The following is a 22716-nucleotide window of genomic DNA, read 5'->3' as shown; positions in this document are numbered from 1 at the left end:
CATATTTGACACACTTCCCACACTAGCCATACGTTGCCTCAAATACAATCAGTATATTGCACAGAAGGTCAGACTCAGTAGAGGATGTTAGTATTTGTGCATTTCATGACTTTGCTCCAGAAATGTACTTTTCCAAATACCCTTAATAAAGTTGTCATGAAAATGAATGCGTTTCCTACAATAGAGTATGGAGTAATGCATCCAGTTAAACAAAATTCCATTTCAATGTTACTTTTTTCCTCACTTCCTAATGGCAGCCGATGAAACACGGGTAGAAAGATGGGAGCAACGTGCCAAGGGAGTTTCAGCATGATTTGCTGGAATTTTTAATTTACGACAGAATTGACACTTGTCGGCCCAAACATTCTGCATGGTCTTATACCTCACTTTTTTTCGGTATTTTTGGCTCATTAGTGGCTCTCAACAAACTGGCTATTCCGCAGCTGCACAGCATATATGGAATAATAAAATTGCCTGACTGAGACCCCTAAATAGAGAAGTAGCAAATGTGCACAGCAGTGGATGCAAAATAGAAAGTTCTGAAACATGGAAGTGACAAACCTCCCTCAGACAGTTGCAATATCTTTAGGTGGGCTCTATGAGATTTATTTCCCCACATAAATTACGTTAAGATGCTCTCCATCTTGTTAAAAATAACCTGCCTCCATCTTGCAGGTTCTTTTTAACAGGCATTTATAAAAAGAAATATTATGAGAGATAGAGTTGGTGTTTTTATTAATAATATCCAACCAATCACGGAGACAGGAACAGGTTTCCAAATGGCTACAAGAGAATTCATTTTTGATAGTTACGGGACAAAATATAAGCTGTAGGTATCAAAAATGAAATCCGAATAAAATATCCCTAAATATAGTTTTTGGGATGTGAATTATAATTAGCCCTGATGTCCATGAGTAGCACTATAGTTGTAGTATTAATCAAAAGTGATTCAGTCTTGGATTAATTGATTTCATATCCCCCAGGTTCATGTATCTCCGAATCGCTTGCAGTGCGGTCTCAATGTTTTCCCTATCGGGAGATAGATACAAGGCAACATGTTCTGCACATAAACTTGTTTTGGCAGCTCTGGGTAGGGGAGATGAATAGCTTTATGTGAATGAATATATTGGGCCAATGGTTCTATGAATAGAGCAAATAAAATGGGTGCTAATGGACAGCCCTGGCCAGTTCCTCTGTTGGGAAACACAGTTACCACACTATGATTATTTATTATTATTTCAGCTGAGGTGTTTCTGTACAATCAGGTGATGGATCTCGTGAGCTGTTTCAGGAAAGGAAATTTCTCCAAAATCCTAAATAATAAATCCCAGCTCATAAGGTCTAATACCTTCTTTGCATCCAGCAGAACTAAGGGCATGGGGATATTATCTGTAGTGACTAGATCAATAAGCTTGGCCGAGTAGTAATTATTGGCTCTCAAAATACGTCCCTTAATAAAACCTCTTTGGTCAGGGTGGATTAAACAATTCATCACGGTACTAAGATGGTTAGTTAAGATTTTTGCAAAAATCTTATAGTCTCTGTTTAGTAGTGTCATTGGTGAAAATATATCAAATTAATCTTCGTAAAAATGATATTAAAACGCCTTTTTTGAAAGAGGGTGGAATAGGGCCCCTAAGTAGAATGGAATAAAAAGTTTTACAGAGAGGGACTTATAATAAAGGGCAAATAGCACTTATAAAATTCTGCCCCAATGCTATCTTCCCCCGGGGCTTTAGACCCAGGCAACTCTGTTATGACATTTTTAACCTCCTCGCTACTGAGTGGGTGTATTGAAAGGGAAGCAGATTTAGTGCTTAACTCTGAGAAGTGGGCTTTCTGCAGGAATTAATTTGCCAAGGCCTGAACCCATGTTTCCTTATCCCCCGTTTATAGGGAATCATAATAATCCAGAAATATTTGCCCAGTTCTTCCACTATCACTTTCTATTTCTCTTATACAGGGATCTTATACAGGGATCTTTAATACCTGTTATCAGGCTTTGATAAGTTATTTCTTTTCCTCATTCAGGCCAGAAAATGTTCCATTTTCTCACCCTCTTTGTACACCCGACAGTTGCTAGCGTTGCTATTAAGGATTTCTTTCCCCAGAATATAAAATCTTTCTAATCTTCTTTCTTTTTCCTCCACAGACGCAAAGCATGGGTTGACTACTCAACCAGAGCTTTACAATAAACATCATTAGCTGATTTCTGTAGGTTATTCTGCTTTTATTTCTTCCTTTGGAAGGCCATGATAGAAATCATAGACCCTGAAATGTGGCCTTCCACTGTATGTTCACTAATTTAAAAAAAGTTCAATCTCAGTAGACAGGGACTGAACGCGAGATTCCTGGCCCAGCAATTGTTTCGCTCTTGGTTACTCTCAAATGTGAAAACAGGATTTTTTAAGCGATCACCAAATGATCCGAGAAGGCGCATGCATGATACTGGGCAGCTAAGAATAAATCTATCCATGGAGTGGACTGGTACTTCTTAGAATAACAAGAATACACCCTGGCCGTTGGATTTAGTTTACACCATACATCTTGTACCCCAACCGAGTGCAAAGATCGGTCAAGATCCATTCTACTTTTTTAGATCGAGCCTGGACAGCGCATGCGCTGCTCTGCGAGGCATGCTGTATTGAGGTAGGAACATGAAGCTCCGCCAACTCTCTACCCATATTTTTCATCTGCTTGTGCCATTGTCTACTGTAAACTGTGGCTGTTCACTAGTCAAAAGGCTTAGTGGCCCCTCCTTAGTACCTCCTTGTCTGATTTTGTAACCTCCCATGGCGACACCCCGTGTTACGAATGTTATTACTCGGCAGGCTTTAATTGCAGCCTCTGAGTACTATTTAATCAATTAGGTTTGTCCTCTTCCAGGCAGGACACGCTCTTTCCTAACATTTTTAAAAAAATTTATAGCACACATTTGCAACGCAATGGGTCTCGCATTTGCGGGAGTTTAAGCTTTTGGCATTGTAAATAACAATGCCTTTTATTTCTCTGTTTTAAAAACAACACATAAATAAAATGCATTGTCATTTATAATGCCAATAGCTCAAACTCTCAGAAACGCAAGACCTATTGTATTGCAAATGCTTGTTCTTATGTTGCTTGCAATTTGGATTTGACTAATCCAGCCCTGCTAGGGGAAAATAATTAATGTGTCAATACCCTCTCCTATCACTACCACCAGCGATTACCCGACTTAACATGAAGCTCCCAGTCAACAAGTATATTAACAGGCAAGTGTTGGTTGGGCATTTATTCTGAAAATATTTTTCTTTTTAGATGGCACACATTGAAAGACACTTTAATGTGAAATTATTACTAATTGAATCCCTCAGCCCCCTTTCTTGTAAATGATTCTATTTCCAAGACTGTAAAATTAATGACAGCACCCTATGGTCTTAGAGCTTTCATCTTTCTAAAGTTGTCCCTGCTGCAAAGTAGGCACAGGACAGCAGATTTGCCATATTGTTTGTGTAGTCATGTAACATTCATAGAAGGTTTCAACTATCTTCATAAAGAGCTTTTCATGATCACTTAGGTCTTTGCATCTGCCTAAAACCCAAAATGCATCAGCCTAATTTAGAACTGATAGAGTAAAAGTAAGTTTTGGAGAATTTTCTTGAAGTTGCCTTAGGAATAAGCACATCTTGATAACTGGAAGGAAGGAGTTCCATATTTTAAGAACGCTCCCTGAGAAACTTTGTTTCAAGATTCTTGTTTTATTGAAGTAAGGGGTTTAGAAAAGGATAGATTCTTTGCTTCAAAAAGAGTGGGAAGCTCTTGAGGTGACCTGTGTGTGAGCCAGGTAGTTAGTAGGTCCCCAAAACATAGCGTTGTGAGCAATACAGGCCAGATGGCTTCATTCCTCAGTAGGAAGTAATTTCAGGGTGATTAAGATCGATGTACTATGAACTGATCTTCTGGAGGTGGATCTAGTTAAACTGCTGCAGTGAGGGCTCTTTGAAAGGGGCCAAGTGGATTCTGGGTATACCAGAGAGAGTGTAGTTGCCATAAACAACAGTTCAAAGGAGAGATGATTGAGCAACAGTTTTAAAGTCTTCTATTGGAAGGAGGATTTGAGTCCCTACGTAATTTGTTTTGAAACTGCCCTTTGTTATCTCAAGTGTTAATGTGGGTCTGAAGGGTAAGGATTTTGTGAAAGATAAAGAACAAAGGTTTTCCACTTTTGAAAATGGATATTTTTCAGTCTACTAGATTTATTGCATCAAGCTAGCCTTCCACTAAGTACTGCAGTGCGTAGAGGAAAACAACAAACAATTTTCTAATAATTCAGTTTGAGATGTTAGTAGTATTAGGAAGTAATATTAGAAGAGTCCGGGATAATCAAATGTGGAAGTGGCTGGGTTATACAAACAAGGTCCAGGAAGCCCGTATCCATCCACATCTCTTTATGGGCAGAGAGCAGTGCTGCAACTGGAAAATTAGTTGCGTTATTTGAAATATTCTTCTATGCATTCTTCTGATTTTTCACCAGGTATCTCATAGTGGGTAGAAATTTTTTTTTTCAGGAAGTCACTTAACGTTTTGTATACCCAACTCAAAATTAAGTTCAACAGGATGTTCTGTTTGTTCTAATGCTGTTGCCTCTCTAGAGACATTAACTCTAATGTTTTTACAGTGTTCTTTTATCCAATTAAGCTCACTTGCACACCCTCATATGCAATAGGTAGGAATTACAATTTCTAACACGCTTTAGATCTGTGTTTTCTTCTACCGTCTGCTTTATTTCCACTAATAGCAGTACTACAATAAAGTCTCTTTTGTGGAGGTGTGGCACTTTTGGGTTCATTTTGTTAATTGTTTATATAATTCAATATAGCGAAGGGGTTAAAAGCCTCTGATTAAAGTTGAGCATCTCTTTATTTTGGCATCCACATCTTACTACCTCTGTATGTCAACCAAGTCAGATTTAGCTTCAGATATACATCAACATAATTACAGATAGAACATTGTAGTTACTTAAGCTTACAGAACGTACCATATTCCAACACGTCAAGTCCCATTGCCACTGAGAATGCTACCTGTAAAACATTTAGCTAAGCATAGATTTCTGTGTCTCAATACAGTTTGCTTGCTTGTCAGCCACGATATCCACGGGAGTCTATGAATTATTTGTTATATATTCTTTCATAAAAAACCTTATTAGCATGAAGAAGACATCTTGCAGCTGACCCTGTAACCCATTGGTCCATCACCCACATTCAGTAGCCTCTTTGATGCTGATGTCTGCTATTTACTTCTTCCCAGCCTTACTTAGTGGCTTGCTAATGTGATAATTGTTTATCTAGTCCACTTAGCTTCTTAGCCATACTGAGATCACCTCAACCAATGAAGTCTAGTTAACTGCTCAATTGTCATCCATGATACATAATCCTTAAAAGTGCTCATCAAGCAGTCATATGCATTGGCAACATTTTTACTTGTCTTAATGAAAGTAAAGAGTCTTCTGAAACTAAGTCTCCTTGATAGACATGAATCCAGAAAAGTGACAATCTGCTTTGATTATTAGTAAGCAGAAAAGGACACCAGAGAGGGAATTGGAGGATACATGCTCACAGTGGTTTGTCTTTGTAGGGAACATCCAAGTACCTGGTAAAACCTACAGTGGTTTTGCTTTTTAACCTCAAGATTGGCAACTTTGCTGTGAATGGAGGCCTGCTATCCAGGCCTCCAACACTGCATTCCATTTGAAAAGTCATTATCCTCTGCACCTTCTACAGCAAACTGACTTGGGCAGTGGTAGGTCAATGTCCAATTCCTGGAATCTGTCTCTTTGGCTTACATTTCACATACAGAGTGAAAGTCAATTTAAGTCTGAACCATATATACCATAAAAACAAATTAGGTGTGAAATTATTTTCTTAGGTCTGTTGATAGTGATTGATATGACTTTCATTGCTTATTTTAGTTCAGCCGGAAACACACATATCAAAAGACTGGTTAACATTAGCTCATTTCCTTAAGGTGATATGGTACATGTATATTTTCATATTTTCCCAGTCAGAGAAATTAATGTGAAAAATTAGTTCTACAGTGCTGAGGGAGAAAACTAATTATCCTATGCTGATGGTCCTGATGGGAGCGTAGCCAATACTGACACTTCAAGTATGTAGCTGCACAAAGGGCAGGATGAAGGAGCAAATATTTTGCGAATTAACTTTTCTGTGTCAGGAGCATTTAAATGGGTCTTTTGTTCGGATTTCTTGATACTGAAGAGACCTCTCCAGACTTTCTGTCTGTACTCCATGTACAAGGATAAACTACTGGTTTCGTGAGGAGATGAGGAATGCATTTATGCTTTTTAAAGAGCTTCTCTTTGTAGATTGAGCTAGGGAAATGCTTTGGCCATAGAGAGTGCTAATTTCCAAGGAGTAACTCTTACACCATTTAAATTTTTCACACATTTATCATGTGAGGTTTGAACACTTTGAAAGCAAATATCACAAGGCCTGTGGGCAATATTGTGAGAAATTGGGTTATTGGTTAAGGGAGGTGAAGCCCTACTCAATCAACAAACACAATTTAATCCTTGTCTGGGTAAGCCACCAAAAGATACTAAATTAACCTGTGCTTAACCTTCTTGCAGCTTGGCACTAAAGCAGTCAGACTAAACTTAGAACACACCACAAAATAAATCCCACCCAATTTAAAAACATGGACACAGATGAAATAAATAAAATGAGACCAAAATAACAAAAATCCAATCAGTAGAACTGGGGTTATGCACATTACAATGATTTCAAGGAAAACAGTCAGCCCATAGCAGCAAATAGCACCAATTATAGCTATCTGGTTGCGCCAGACGGGGACAAAATCACAAAGCTAACCGCCATGGAGCGCAGGCTGGGCACATGAACAAGGTTGTCCTGCTGAGATAGTACCTTGTGCTGCATTGCATTGAGGAGTCTTTGAAAGGAGCTGCATGGTCCTGCGTGGAGATGCGTCTAACTTAGTCAGTGCTGTCGAAGGCACAGATTAGAAGCTGCTCTACTGGTGTTGAGATGCGTCACACTCTGTCGGTACTGTTGGAGCCTCTGATCAGCACCTGCGATGGGAGGTCCGGTGGTGAAGTGCGGCACGCTGCATCAGTTCTGAGGAAGCCACCAATTTGGAACTGGTGATGCGAGGACATGCATTGAGTTGCGTCAAGCTGTGTTGGTTCCGAGGAAATCACTGGTCAGGAGCATATTGTGTCCCTATAGCTCAGAGTAGAAGGCAAGTTGACTGACCCTTTGAGACACTCTGGTAGTCCAGGGTTCAATCAGCAAGGAATGCCCCAGGCATCAGGGCAGTCCTCAAACCTTTAGGCAGTCCTCAGGAAGCAGGCCAGTCCACAGGCAGCTTGATAGTTCTTCTTCTTATAGAATGTGCAGACCTAGGAGTGTTCTGAAGGACCAACATTCATACCTGTGCCAGCTTTGAAGTGAGAGAAACTTTTAGACCAACATCTGGATCTGGAATTTGCCTACTTACTCTGCCCAGGCCCCAAGATATATGAGGTGACAAAGGGCTAGTGTAAAGTTTTGTCAGGGCAGGAGGCAGCCCCTATTGAGGTACAAGTGTAATCGGTGACAGCTCCGCCCCTCCCATCCTGTCAGGATGGCCCATCCTGCCAACACCGAGTCCTGCTTTGTGAAACTGTCTGGGAGGAAAACACCAAGGCCACCTACACCTAGTCATGTATCCCAGGACACAGGCCGCTGGCACCAAATGTCTAGGGCAAGAAGATGCCAACTTTCTAAGAATGGCTTTATCATAGTTCTGATTTAAATTTGCCTTTACAACTATTGATGATTTTGGATTAGAATTCATAAGAGACCAAGCATGACATTCAAACTTGTTTCCATGCAAAAGTTATAAATCATTAAATGTAATAAAGTAACCCAACGTTATCCTGTGGGAGAGGTAGAACTTGCAGTAGTGGAACATTTATCTAAGAGTTTTTTTACTACAAGGATATGTATAACCTAAAAGTACATGTCCAGCTTTTTAAATAGAATGCACCCTTCCCTCCTGTTATATGGGCTGTTTAGGCTATTTAGGGCCTGCCGTAGGGGTGACATATTTATTAAAAAGGAAGGTTTATGTTGGGCAAATGTCTTATTTTGCCAGGTAGAATTGGCAGTTTAAAATTGCACACAGGCTGCAATGGTAAACCTCAGACATATATTCAAGGAGAACTTAAGTGGGTGGCGCAATAACCGCTGCAGACCCACCAGTAGCATTTAATTAACAGGCCTTAGGGACATGTGATACCTCTTTAATAGGGACTTATAAGTAAATTAAATGTGCCAATAGGATGTAATCCAATTTTACCATGTTTAAAGCAGAAGGCACAAGCAATTTAGCATTGGGTAGCAGTGATAAAGTGCACCGAGTACTAATGACCAACAAAAATGGGTTCATAAAACAGGAGGAGTGAAGGCAAAATGTTCGGGGTGACCCGCAGAGAGGGAAAAGTCCAACAAATAGGGTTATTGAGTGCGAGAACCGCCTGATTGGAACATCAGTATCCCCCATTAGTTGTGTATTAGAACTTTTTTTGAAATACACTTACTCAAACATTTGTCCTGGAGGTCAAGATTTGAAAATTAGAAACACAATTATTTTAGTTGCCTCATTACAGAACATGCATAGTAAGCTACTTAAACATTCTACTTGGATTATCCTTCCAGAAAGAACCTGCCCAGAGGATGCCATTCTCATAATTTATTATCAAAGACAGCTAGGTGTGAGTCTTATTAGGTGGTATGCTTGAGGTCCTACAGACATTTGATCCTAGATTCAATCTTCTTAAAGATTATCCTCTGGTTTTAGATTCAGTTTCTGATCTTTGGTTGATTCCCAATAGCTGGAATTTGTGGAATCCAGACTGGACTGATTCCATGTGAACAGTTGTGGAACTTTCATTCTTGAAATGCTGAAAAGGGAGCAGAAAAGTGAAATAGAAGACACCTGTGGGGCTGAGTCCCTAGTAAAAATAAAAAAACACCTTTTTGTCCAGACAGTTAGGTTGCCATAAACCTGCCCTGAGGGTTTGCTGTACCATTTCTTAAATTCCAAAAAGCCTCCAGTTTTAAATTGAGGTGTGTCCCAGAGAAAACTAGTGTCACTACACTATAAGGACACTTGCCTGAAGAGATCCTTTGAAAACATCCCATGGTGTCTCATTGGGCCTGGATAGGAAGCCAAGGGTATCTGGCTGAGAAGCAGAATTAATCAATGTCCTTTTCTTGCCCAATCTGCTTAATGGACTTGAGCTCCAAATGATGTTTCAGCATTGGCCTTGTCAATGAATGAAAGGGGGCATGTTTGTGCTCCTAATGTGCACTTACAGCCTATCCATATTTGGAACCTGTAGTGTTTGACTTTGTCAGGCCAGATACTTGCTCTTCAGTGAGGAATAATGCTATATATTTGCAATCACTCAGGAGGGTTTTTCCAGGTTGAGCTTCAATTTTTTACTCCCATCTTTGTTCCTAAAATGTAAACGTAGATTTCTTCAATAGAACAAACCCCAAATTGTATATATTATTTGATCACATGCACTCTAAGGTCAACCAATGGGACAATTTCAGAAGATGAGTTAGATTGGTTTCCATAATTTGTTATTTTCCGATTTCATCTATTTCTACTGAAAAGCCTTTTATTTAGCATTGAGTGTTATTAGGTTCATATTTTAGTTCCCTAGAACATTGCACCCTTTGTCCATTTTTCTTCAGTTTTGCTTTACTTTTCTTATTTATGTTTTATCTTTTCTATTGAAGTTTGGTGTGGGCATTCACTGTCTTTTTTAAGCCTTGCTGTTTTTTTACTTTGGGTTTGTTTGATAAGCACGCCATCTATGCACTTTCTCAGAGATATGCATGCATTGCTCATGCAATTCTACCACAAACATCCAAGGATGCACTCATTGAATAGAGTTTACCTTAATATACTAGACTGCTGGACATTTAGTGGCATACCACAGACTCCTGCGTCCATGGGGGCCCCACACTTCAGGGTCCCTGATTTAGTATGAATCCTATGTGTAGTGGTGAGATGTGGGCGTTTCGGGGCCCCTCACCACCTCCCGCAATCTGGCCCCATAATTTTGTGTTACGCCACTGTGGACATTCAAAGTCATTCCAGCGACTCATAACCATGCACAATGAGTCCTGCTTTATCCTTCAACAATTTACTTTGTGACCACTCTCTCTACTCTGATGAGAAACTGTTAATGTACCTTGTGTGACATCGCAACAAAAATATATTAATTTGAAACGATCGTGTTTGTTTGTTAAAGAGTTCAGAAAATACTTTGCACCGAGCTGGTAAAATGAACTGTTCAGTTTACAGCTACCTTAATGTCAGGCATGCTATTGAATTTCAAGTGTTTTCACTAGGTGGGAAAACATTGATTACTAACTATAGTAATGAACACATTTCGATTGCAATATAAATAATAATTCCTTGAAGAATTTTTGGAATTGTCTTTTTCAAAGAATTAGAATATTCTGCTTAACTTATCATCTATGTTGCTTGGAAGTTAGATACTCTAAACTAGCACACGCTGCCATGGCAACAGACAATGTGTTGCCATGGAAGCAGAAACTAAAATATTTTAAAAATTCACTCCTTGAACAAGAGTCATGTTTCCTTTTCGTCGAGACTTCTTTAAGTTACTCAGAATTCCTCTTGATCCATATCTGCTTTTCACAATAAGTGCATACATTGTAATGTGTTTTATTTTGTAGCGACCCATTTTCCAAACTGTATTTTAGGACTTCTGTATGTGCCAGTTTTATGACAATTCTTGATTAGGCTGTTTTAACTTGTAGAATAAACTTGGATTAGAGTGAACATCTAGTTTTAGAATCATTCCTTCCGAGTTGTTACGCTTATTTGACTTTTTTATTTATTTATCTGCAGCAATTTGGCAAAATCTTAGATGTTGAAATAATTTTTAACGAGCGGGGCTCAAAGGTAAGCAGCATCTTTTAATACGTCATTTGCTTAATCCGTAAAAAAATGTCATATTTGGAGGTGAAAGGAAATATCTGCACTGCAGTACCCCGATTATCAACATAGGCCTCTATTCAGCATACATTAATTGTTTTTTAGGGTTGGTTGAGGTTTTGAAAACAGAATGTTGTTCAGCATATTCTTTTCCTACATGTGAAGAAAGAAATATTGCTTCCTTTAGACCCTAAATGGTTAAACTGCAATATTGCTTTCCCACTTTCAAAATAATCAAATTTTTTTTTGTGCTTATCTTTTTGTATCTGCCAGTGATAATTACATTTCTCATCACAAAATGTACCCATCTCCTCAGGAAAAAAAATAACATCATTTGCGGGAATTGGGATTTTTTTCGCCTGCTATTGGAAATGAAAGTTAGCATTATAATCTTAGATACGATTGGCTTATTACTTAGGGTATTGCCTGGGATTACTGAAGTGCAGACGTTTTCCTACCGACTAAAGCACTGTAATGCTCCAACCCTTTCAAGACAAAATGTATTGTTCTGACAGTTGATGATATCTGACCTAAATTGTTTTCTTTCTACGGACAATTAATTTCTAGCTGTTCTGTCGCCTTTCAGGCTACGAAAATTCCCTGTTCACAAAAAAAGCAACATGCAGGGGGCCTTACAGCTGAAACATTTTCTGTTCATTAGCTTAACACGTAGCATTAGGGGCCTTCGTTGTGGTGGTACACTGTGTGATAAGCAGGGAGTCAACGACAAGCAACAAAAAAAATCCAATGCGTCCTCTGAGATAACAGTTATTTGCATCATTGCAAATGTCTGTTTCATATTTAATGAGCATCCTGCAAGCAACATCTTAAATCCGGAAATGCCCGTAAGGTTGAAAAGCAAGTCTGCCATTATCAACTCTGCTGAAATTTCCCGAAGTCTGCATTCAAACTACTGTTGTTTTTAAAGTAAAATCTTTTCACTTTTATTCGCAAAAAGTAACTGAAAAATGTTGCAGTTTTTAGGCTGGAACAAAACTTGTTTTTTTTTTTTGGAACCATTTTTTTCATCAAATTTTCATAAAATTATGAAAGCGTAATTTGGAAATCTAACCTATGGCCTACCCGAACCTCATTCTTCTCCTGCGTGCAGGTGCTTAATGACGCGGTGCACTTGTTTCTAATGAAAATTTGTTGGGCACCGCACATACAGGAACTCAGTAACTCTCAGAGTTGGGCATGTGCTACAGACAGCACAGCTCTGAAGCATAATATACTGCAGTTTGTTCACTGTTTAAAAAACAGGGCTTGTACTGTTAAAAAATTAAAGTGGCACAGAATGTGTTTAGGCTATTGCTCCTGAAAGTGGTAATACCACTCTTCCAATAAATCCTTGTCAACAGATTTGGATGTTTTTTGAGAACCTTTAATATGAGCGCTGGCATGGTGCAAAGCGTTGTATTGATTTACTTCCCGTTACAGATCTCAAAAAGCAGGTGGAGACCTCCTGATCTCCCACTTTCCCAGAGAGTTGTCTAAAGAGGGTCCCTTGGAGTGCCACATTTATTATTGACACCAGCTAGTGGGTGGGGGATGACTCCTGGCTCTTCCCTAAACAATGGGTTAAAATTTCCCAGAGATAACCATAACCACTTCGTTGTACTTGTCTCTTTTTGCAGGGTTATCCCCAAACTTTGGGCATTATTAGGATGGTGGGCGGACTTTGTCCGCCCGCAATCCTGACATAAAAAGGGACCGCCTGCCATAAGTGCGGCGGTCCCATGGGGGTGAGTAGGATGCGCCTGCCACACTGGCGGGCGCATCATGCATTTTTAACATTGCGGCGGGCGGTGCTTTCAGCATCACCCGCCGCAATGCCAAAAATGCATGTCGTGCATTTGCATGCACAACGTGGCAGGCACCTCGCGGTGCCTGCCGCATTGTGCATGCAAATTCAGGGGTACCATGGGTAGCCCCCCATGTGCACCCCCCACCCCCCAACTTCCTGGGGTCTGCAACGGGTCCTTCAAATGTGAATCCTGCTCCCCGCCTGCATACAAATATGGATGGCGGTGTATAGCAGACACCGCCACCATATTAAACCCTTTTCCACCCGGTCGACTCGTCTTCCTGTCCGCCGCGGTACCCCCGCCATACTGATATGGCGGGGGGAAATGAGAGGTGGGCGGGGAATTATGTTTGGCTGGGCGCCACCACCATGCAGGCGGTGGTGATCCGCCCGACATACTAATGGACCCCCATGCTTCTTCCACCTATTTTTTCCTGACCTGTTGTTATTGGTTTTAGGACTCTGGGCACTTTACCACTGCTGATCAGTGCTAAAGTACATATGCTCTCTGTGTAAATTGTTACTATGATTGGTTCTTTCTGATTGGCATTTTTGATTTACTAGTAGGTCCCTAGTAAAGTGCACTAAGTGTGCCAGGGCTGGTAAACCAAATGCTACTAGTGGGCCTGCAGCACTGATTGTGTCACCCACATGAATCGCCCTGAAACAATGTGTCAGGCCTGCTCTGCCAACTAGAGATCCCCATTTCTAACACACTTTTGCTGTAGTCCCTGTTTATCCTATTACAAAGAATCCCATAGTGCCCCTCACTCTCAAAATCCAAAATTAAGAAACCCTTCTCCCCTTGTTCAGCTCCTGTATGCCCAGCTAGTGTGGCAAGGGATATGAGCAGTGCCCTCCTATGTGATCACTCAAAACTGGCTCTGGGTGAAATTTACCTCCCACTGGCTTTGATGCAAGAATAACTCAGGGACAAAGTCTAGGGCCTTTCCAGGTGTCACCTAGCATTTACTTATGACAGAGTAGGCCCCATTGAAGTTAATTAAACTATTGGGCCTACCTCTACTGCCCAACTTTTCCTGCCAGGGGAAAAACACACACATCCTCACTCCCAGTCCAGTGTCCTTGTCTGGGAGCAGTTTTCCACCCTCTTTTACTAATCATTCAGGTCAAGTACACTCTGGGCTGCGGCTGGAGAGCTAATGAAAATTAGATTCCAACAGCTTCATACAAGATAAAGATGACTTTCTAAAAGTAACATTTCCTATATAATTGATGATAATCCAACTTTACCATTAGAGTGGGTTTGTATTGAACGTGAAAGTAATTATGTGAATGGATCTGTAACAAGTACAGGACAAACTTGTATAATATATACCTTGACATTTCCCATGTGCCAGTTACATTCTTGCCACTGGAAATGTCATTTTGGGCCTAGTCACTGCGTGAAATGACATTTCTAATTTCCAACATGTTCTATTCTTCAATATTATGCACACTTTCTTGTAGACCGCAACGTGAGCTTAGAGGTTACATTTTGAATATTTTAAATCCTGTTTTCCTACTTGTCAAAAGGGTGATTTTGACAGGTCATTGCAGCACCTATTGTGTGGCTTCAAAGGGTATTCCTGAACCCATTTTTTCACTTGACACACTAGTGGAGAGTACAATAGGTGCTGAAGTTTACATGTGACATTTAAACTTCTATGCCATGGGTCTAGTGTTTACCCCACATACTATAGCTTTACAAGAGAGTTAAATATGCCAACCAAGAATTACCCAATTGTCGCATAGTCGGAGCACATGCAATGGATACCGAAGAGCAGTGCTCCAAATGCAGAGTCTAATAAACAACAATAAAATTCAACAACAAAAATGTGGGTGACCATTGAAAAAGGTGCAATTTCCTATAAACTTTTAAACTCAAACTGTATGCACACAGATTGTAGATTAACCAACATTTTAAACACAGCTTAAGATCCTTCTATAGAACCATTCAGGTACTGCTTGGTGAAATCTTTAGCCACTTACGTGCTGACTTGTCCTCAGTGTACTGAAACTGATGTTGGTACGACATGTGGCATATGAGACTTTAGAGGTGCTGCGGGCTGTAAATCAGAGAGAAATCTGCTCCAGTTTTCTAATCTCCTCCTAACAGCATTCTGCAGTTCTAGACTAGCTGTCTTATCAGAGACGGAGGCACGTGACCATATTAGTTTTAGAGTAAGGATCCCCGATGTCTCACTACAATGATCTGGAAGTGAATAGTGACCCTGTGGGTAATGTCTTGTTTTCTGTCTGTCCTGACAACACATCATTCATGACAGATATTCTCCATCTCCGCCCCCTCTCTACCGGCTTTGGAATTAGTTTTCTCCCGGTACATCTAACATGTTTGTAATCCTTCCAAAGACACACACGACTGCCTACCATCTGTCATTTCTGATGTCAGGAACATTGTAAGCCTTCCTTCCTACATCAGGCCCACTATAGAATCTCTGTTTCGGTGTCACTTGTACTCTGACCCCCCTCCTCCTCATGTGTCACCATTTTAATTAAAAATGGAAACATTTTACAACTTGTCTGTGTATAAAAGGTTTGCACCGCGTTTCTTTATCTGAACGCCTTTCCCGGGAGCCTTTCTCATTTAGATCTCGTCCAGACGAAGATGCTTTTCCAGCACTTCCAGTGGGCATTCAGCACATACATCTCTATTAATCGAAAGAGACAGTAGCACAGATTTCTTGCATTATCCAGATGAAATGCAAAGGATGTCATAGTATTCATGCCGGTATCAACAAAGTTCAGTAGGACACACACGGTGGAGAGTCCTGTGCTCTGCTCAGTGTCTTCTTGCATTTCTAGACATCAACTGATGTTTTAAGGGAAATTGCTAAACAATGTATGTATTGATCAGATAATGTCAGTTATCTTTGGTATTTTCTTCCTGTTTCACAGAAGAGTGAGAATGTGGTTAATGTTTAGAAATATCGCTACATGAAGGCTCCTCTTTGCATTTCAGACAACAGCCTTCTTTTGTAAAGGGAGGGGTTCAGGGGAAGAGCTAGCTCCTTTGTCACATGTACACTCTGCTTCAGTGTTACAGTTTCTTTAAATTATCAAAAAAGTAGGCCTCACAAGTCTAAAATTTAGAATCCATGCCCAGAGCTGAGAAAACATATTTTTAATTTGTAGAAAAAATGTTTTCACTCGATTATATATGGACAGGCGAGAGGGGGGTTGAGCAAGAGGGTTAAGAGGGGTGTAGCATGGCTTTGTTACATAGAACTGTAAACTGGTGTTTACACAATTGCTGATCTTACGTCCAATACTATAGGAGAACAAATGTCCAGGGATCTACCAAATACCACAAAAATGTTGGTCAAGTGGGAAAGCCGACGTTAAATTAGATTTTTTTTTCTGTCGACAATCATCATTGTAACAACCAACCATTATCGCCTCTACAGACACATTTTAAAATCAGCTTGACCAATGAACTTATGCAGCCTGTATTTAAGAGAGAGGTCAATAACTTGGTGAGGTGTTATGACTGAGCGCTCATGATGCCCAAAAATACAGTTCCTCAGAGCTAAACCAGTTTCAGTGAATGCAAGCTTATGTCACTATTGGATCTGGGCCAGTGCTTAATTTGAGCTGGTGGTTTCTGGTGCTCAGCACCGGCACTTAATCATCAATAGCTGGGCTTTTCATGAGCACCAGTTAAGTGCACATTCATTTATGGTAGTCATTTTCTTTTTGCAGAGTTTTATATAGCGCAACCTTGACCCGAATTGGGTATCAGAGCGCTTTACATAGCATCAGTTACATTACATGAGGACACATATTCATTTTGGTTAGGCATGGGGAGATTAAGTGATTTGCCCAGAATCACAGGATGTTCAGCGTCATTGCTGAGACTGGAACCCAGTTTCCCAGCTCTAAAGTCAGCAGCTCTGGCCATTTTACCACATCCCCTCCCCGCTTTCATGGTTAGTAGTTGGCGCTGTTTTAGGCAGCCATACCAGTAGAAATTAGCTGCTGCAAAGTGCTTCCTGACGAGAGCCCCAGCGCTTATTATTTAAAAAAATAACCACTGATCCGGGCTTCAGTGTCAATAACACTGTTACAGAAAATGAATGTAGATGTTGTGCTTAACAAACGAGCCAACGGTTAGAAGTGATTTCACACTGTCTATGTACAGTTACTAAAAGAGAAAATTAAGTGTGGAAATGTAAACAGAAATTAGGGGAAATATGGATAATGGGGGAAAAAGAACTTGAGGATAGTTATCCCTTAAACACTTTGACTTCACATTAATTAAATATAAACTAAGAAAGTGTGAAAGCCAAAGTAAAAATTAAATCTTATGGGGGTATGAATTCTTTAAATATTGATCATTGTGTGGAGGAGTGAACAGGAACATTTATTGGCAACAACATTTTCTTATTAAAACTGGTCACTTGTCGGCAGCAGAGGACTAATACCTTTCTCCATGCAAACCACTCAAAAGTGTTCACAGAGGCTGGTAGAGATGGGCCATAATCAAGTACCTAGGTGCATGATATTTATCTGTGGATTATATTGCAGTTATTACTGCTGTTTCACCTCAAGAATATTTAAGGTAGGTCTCATGGACCCCAGAATTCTTTAATGAGATCATATTCCACAGTAGAACAGTTTCCTCACATAATTCATTACAGTTAGCTGGGAGATCTCAAATGGATTCTATTGTAATAGTTTTATGAGGTCCTTTGAGCTCTCAGAAATCACATAATGTTTCCTAACAGAATATTTTCTAGGAGTTTGTTATCCAGCAGGTGAAGCAGACAATCCATGGCAGACTCAAGCCTCCATTACCCCGTAGGCAAAACCAGGAAGCTGGCTTCCCCAGTATTACCACAACTAATCTTTGGGAGCAGGAATGCAATCAAGCTTTAATAAGGTCATTCCAGATATTCTTCTGCAGGTCTAGACAGCCACAGCCACAGCCAGGAAAGTGCCACTTTGTGATACAGTTCAAAGACTCGAGCTAAGAAAAAGTGACTGAGCAGGAAGACTTAAAGAGCAATTGTGACCTCACATTACCGATATCCCTGCTATTGTTTCTGTGGTCATCGCTTCTTCTTTTGATACTGTATAATGTAATTGAAGCCCTGTGGCACATTTAAGTCAGGTCAGATAAGTCTCACATAGGGCTTCTGAAGATTATTAAAATACTGATAGTACTTTCTCATTGGAAAAATATCTGCTCTCCAAACATGACAGTCATTTTTTCTAAGGGTTCATAATACTAGCCCTATAATTCCCTCTTCCTCCTATTAGATGGTGTCATTTTCTCTCTGCTGGGGTAAACATGTACTACTTGAGCAAGGAATACAGCCATCTTGGCTTCTGAAAATCATGATACATACCACTGGGGGATATTTACAACCTCCTGTAATGCCTCATTGACATGGAAATAAAATGCACCTAAACCAGGGATTTCCTACACAGTAGAGTGGAAATATTAATGTCGGTCTTATTAAACTATAAGAGGAATTAGTTAGGAGAGGGGCATTGTTTTCATGTTTGAAGGAAAGCATAATTTTTTTTCCTCCATAGTGCTTAGCATAATGTACGATATGCACTCTCATTCACTAAATCTGTTGCTGTCAATGAGGCGCTGCTGAAGCAGACTTTCTCTTTATAGGTTAGTAACAAAAGTCATTGTTATTCCTTTGTTTCTATCGAGGAGTCAAATGGTTTATATGACACCATCCAAACAAATATTTCCATATGGATTGTATGGAAAGAGTTCACACTGTCAGTGGGCTAGTTCTTAACTATAAACTATAATATATAGAAATGATAATCATTTTTTTCAATTCGTTTAGTCCCATCAGTCAGTTTTGTCCTTTTGTCCGTATATACTTGTGTACCAACAGATTTCTTCCTAATTCATTTTGCTCATAATATCCATGAGGCTGTTGATTGTTTCAATTTATTGCATGAAATGTGTGGCTTGTCTCAAAGGGTTGGAGTAGATACATTATGGTGTTTTTAATATTACAAAAAACAGTTACAACACAGTTCACATTTGTGTGAATGCCAAATAAAATGCATTACTTTCATTTATTGTGTGTTGTTTGCCATCTGCTTATCTAATACGAATGAAACAATGCTACTTTACAAACTAAGGCACCCTTAGCATTGTTAAGATTGTTTTTTTGAATTCGCAGAACATGAATTGTTTTATATAAATGATACATAGCCTGCAAAATGTGTTAATATTGAAATAAACAAAAAGTAGTACTATAGTGTTGCACTTGATGATCTGCTTTGTTGACAAAATTAGCCCTTTGCCCAATTAGGGTTACATTTCACACAGTGTCTTATACTTGACAATATATATTCTAGCCTTTTCTGTTAATGATTCTCCCAATTGACAGCTAACATCTGTGCATCACCTCCCTCTGAAAAGACACTAAACCACAAAGGTAATGTTGTGCATGGATGCATTCTCACCACCACAATACACATATCTTGCTTATGTGTCCACTCAGCTATCAGTTTCAGTGCTGAAGAAAATTAGCTTTGAGTACAGGAGAATGGTGTTGTAAGAACAGAAGTGGAGCACCAGGATGTTCACATACTATTAGATGACTGACTGAGCATGCAAGGCACACAATTTCCGCACTAGCCTTAGGTCTGTTCGATCTATCCTTGTAGCATACAGTGTAAAACCAGGCTGCTTCCTGGACTGCTTTTTTCTGTTAGATTATGTAATTTAGTAAACTGCCTTATTGATTACTTATTATATTAATACCATAGAATTAAAGCATATTTGAAAATGGCTTCTAAAGTCAAAGTTGTACACAGAAACAATCGAACTTCTTACATTCAACTTGGTTACACAAATATGCTGTAATTTGGCTGCAGACAAATCACCTGTCTTGTCTTTGAACAGTGTATTACTGTACCTTAATATTAGTTTTAAACAAGAATCAAACAGATTCCACCTTCCTTGACCTGGTCCCACACACCTGCTTTGCCAGAGAGACTTTCAGGATTTCTAGCTCATCCATGAGTGCATATTTGGAGTTACCACAAAATAACTCTTGACAAAAAACGCAACTACCAGCCTACACGCTACTGACAAATGCATCCTGTTGAGACCTAGGCATCCCTGAACTTTGTTGTAGGAAGATGTGGCTCAATATATCGGTTCCAGCAATAGCATATGTGATCTGACCCATCTATGAGGACCTCACTGAAAGAAAAAGCCTCAAATCTCATCTCCTTTAGAGCACTTTAATTTGCAGAGATCCACATTAACATTTTTATTCCTTTTTGCATTTAGTTGATGAGCCCCATTAAAAGGTTTTAGTTAAAATAGAGGCTCTATTCACTCATATAGGTGATGTAAGACATCACTTAAGACAAAGGGCAATTAATTTCTAATCCGTATATGTTTCTGAAATTCATAGGAGATCTCTCAAGCAAAGCTTTATTTCGATTGTATTGTAACAATCATAAAAAGTACAAATAAAATGCATCACAAATTTAAAAATAGATACACATTTTTGTCTGATAAAAAAAAAGTACATTTCAAGTATGTTTAGATCACATAATCACAAATACGATAAAAAGAATAGAAACAATACATCTAAAATGAGCTGCCTCCTCATTCCTAGATTGCAATACTCTTTCTTCGATGCAATGTTTTTTTAAAAAACATAGACATCCTCCAAGCTACATTCTCATTTTCTAAAAGCTGACGCTTAATGAGCGCAGGGCGGCATTGTCTCAAGCCATAGTTCTTTAAAATTGGGACTATCAAAGTCTTTCTTAACTCCTTATAGAGTTTACAGAATAAAACCAGATGTAGGAGATCTCATTTATGCAAGTATAGTTTAACTTACGAATCTTTCTAGCATATGAAGTATTCAGTAGCAAATTAATTTGGAAATTACTATATTTCTAATCAGCAGACTTTTTCCTTTAAACCACTTTACAGTAGGAACGACTAGAACAAGGGGTAAACACACTAGACAATTCTCTCAACATACAGCATTAGGGAGCATCGTATTGGATGTGCCAGCCCAGAACTGTGAAATAGATTAAGCAGATGCCAAAGCATAAGTGCTGTTGGTGTAACAAGGAATATGTCTGGTTTCGCCAAAAGAAACCCAATACCAAATTCAATCCATTTCTCAAAATAAGATCTTTTTTTCAATGTATATGCAGTGTTTTAGAGCACACAAACATGCATCCTGTTAGTTAGATTTATGTACTGTGCACCATTTGGCTATCACGCAGATGGATAGTAGTGTAGCTGTGGGCTATGGGCTTGTGAGGTCAATGTGGTTGCAGTGTTTATAATTGTGGAAGTGGTATCAATGTTCAGAAAATATATTTTTTAATGGTAGGCAATGTAGTGTGGCTGAATGATCAATCAGTAGGAGGAAGTCACTGTTATTGATTTATTGCACCACGAATCCTATCATATAGCATTATATGTTGTGGGACCCTGTTCTCATTCAGTCGTTTATTTAATGTGGAAGAAAATTATGCATTCTGAAATTATTTCCTGAGTTGCAATTGTGGTCAGATCCTTGGTGGGTCTGTTAACACTGCTTGGAACCAGAGTTGCATTTTAATATTTTACCACTGGTCCAAATGAAACAGCATGAAAATAATATTCTTTACTATAATACATTGAATCAATATGCCTAGGAGCTTTACAGCTAATCATGTAGAGCTATTGTAGCAATGCAATCTAATTTGCTGTCTCTTTTGCCCGTGCTAGAGATTTTGTAGCATATTTGTCATTTATCTGATTCAGGCTGCAGATAAAGATGACTCGGAAAGTGTCTGTCGTATTGTTACTTAAAGGATAGGTTAACAGCCACTGTGAGTAAAGTTAGTTTGTTCACATTCACTTCAATCATAATTCTAAGTGAAGCTGATATCCCGGACATAAATGTTATGAGAAGCATTGATGCCCTTAGCAACAGCCAATTTATTTCTGAGATCATATAGGGCAATAATATAGCTGAATTCCACAATAGATCTTTTATGTGGTGTGCAGTTGCTTTGATAAGACTAATATTCAGAGGTAACGTGGCATTTCTGTCCTGTTACTGTTTTTTTTTAAACCAGATAGAAAAAAACAGGCATTTGAAGAGATTTCTCAGATTACTTAACTATGGCTTTCAACTTTATGGTTATATCAATTCCCCTAAAACAAATCAACTAAAAATATTTATTTGGAAATGTCACAACTGTCTGTAAGACTTCAAAGAGACCTAGTATGGACACAGAATTTCATGAGAGATAATGACACAAAGGTCAATTAAATTTCTCATTGAAAGCAAATCATGATTTTTAGCATTATGTTTTGTATTTCAGTGCTCTTCCTTCATTTTTAATGCATTTAAGATTTTGACCACCATGTGCAGTCACATCATAATTAGGCGGTCGGGACTGCCGAATGGAGGTCAGTCGTTCCCAATTCCGTGATGATGTTGGTCGAAGGCTTTTCCAACTGACATCATAATTGACCCCTTTGGCATTGAATCATTTGGGGACAGACACACTCTTGAATTTGATCCACAGTGCTTACTGTGTCTTGAATAGTCAAAGAAAAGCAGTCAAATTGGTCTGCCACAAGCTTTTGCTCATGAACCTGCACTGCTGTAGACTCTCTAACTTATGCACTCCAAGAAATCCCATTTGCATTTTCATGAACAAACCATGCATACAATGTTCGATACATGGTTAGCCATGAGCAACCATAGTTTAAGTAGTTCAAAATTATTTTCTTTAATGAGTTCTCCATTATGAGCAAATTGTGCCACTCCAACTCATTATTATTGGTTAACTTCTTCTTACTCTCAGTCCTGCATGTTAGGAGTACATCTTCTTTTCTG

General features: G+C 39.2%; 1 protein-coding gene across 35 annotated transcripts in view; it reads left to right on the top strand.

Moving 5' to 3' along the window:
* Positions 1–22716, top strand: part of RBFOX1 (RNA binding fox-1 homolog 1) — a 958925-nt gene that overhangs the window by 658541 nt on the left and 277668 nt on the right. For all 35 annotated transcript variants that reach the window (XR_014969494.1, XR_014969493.1, XM_085628210.1 and 32 more), the window contains exon 4: positions 10951–11004. Coding sequence is in view for 33 of the 35 variants with exons in the window: in XM_085628210.1 (XP_085484336.1) it covers positions 10951–11004 (54 nt within the window). In the remaining 2 variants the exon portion in view is untranslated. The remainder of the gene's footprint in view (positions 1–10950; positions 11005–22716) is intronic.

The sequence above is a fragment of the Triturus cristatus genome, chromosome 10 (assembly GCF_964204655.1).
Source record: "Triturus cristatus chromosome 10, aTriCri1.1, whole genome shotgun sequence".
In the NCBI taxonomy this organism is placed as follows: domain Eukaryota; kingdom Metazoa; phylum Chordata; class Amphibia; order Caudata; family Salamandridae; genus Triturus; species Triturus cristatus.
This window is presented reverse-complemented; position numbering and strand designations above follow the sequence as displayed.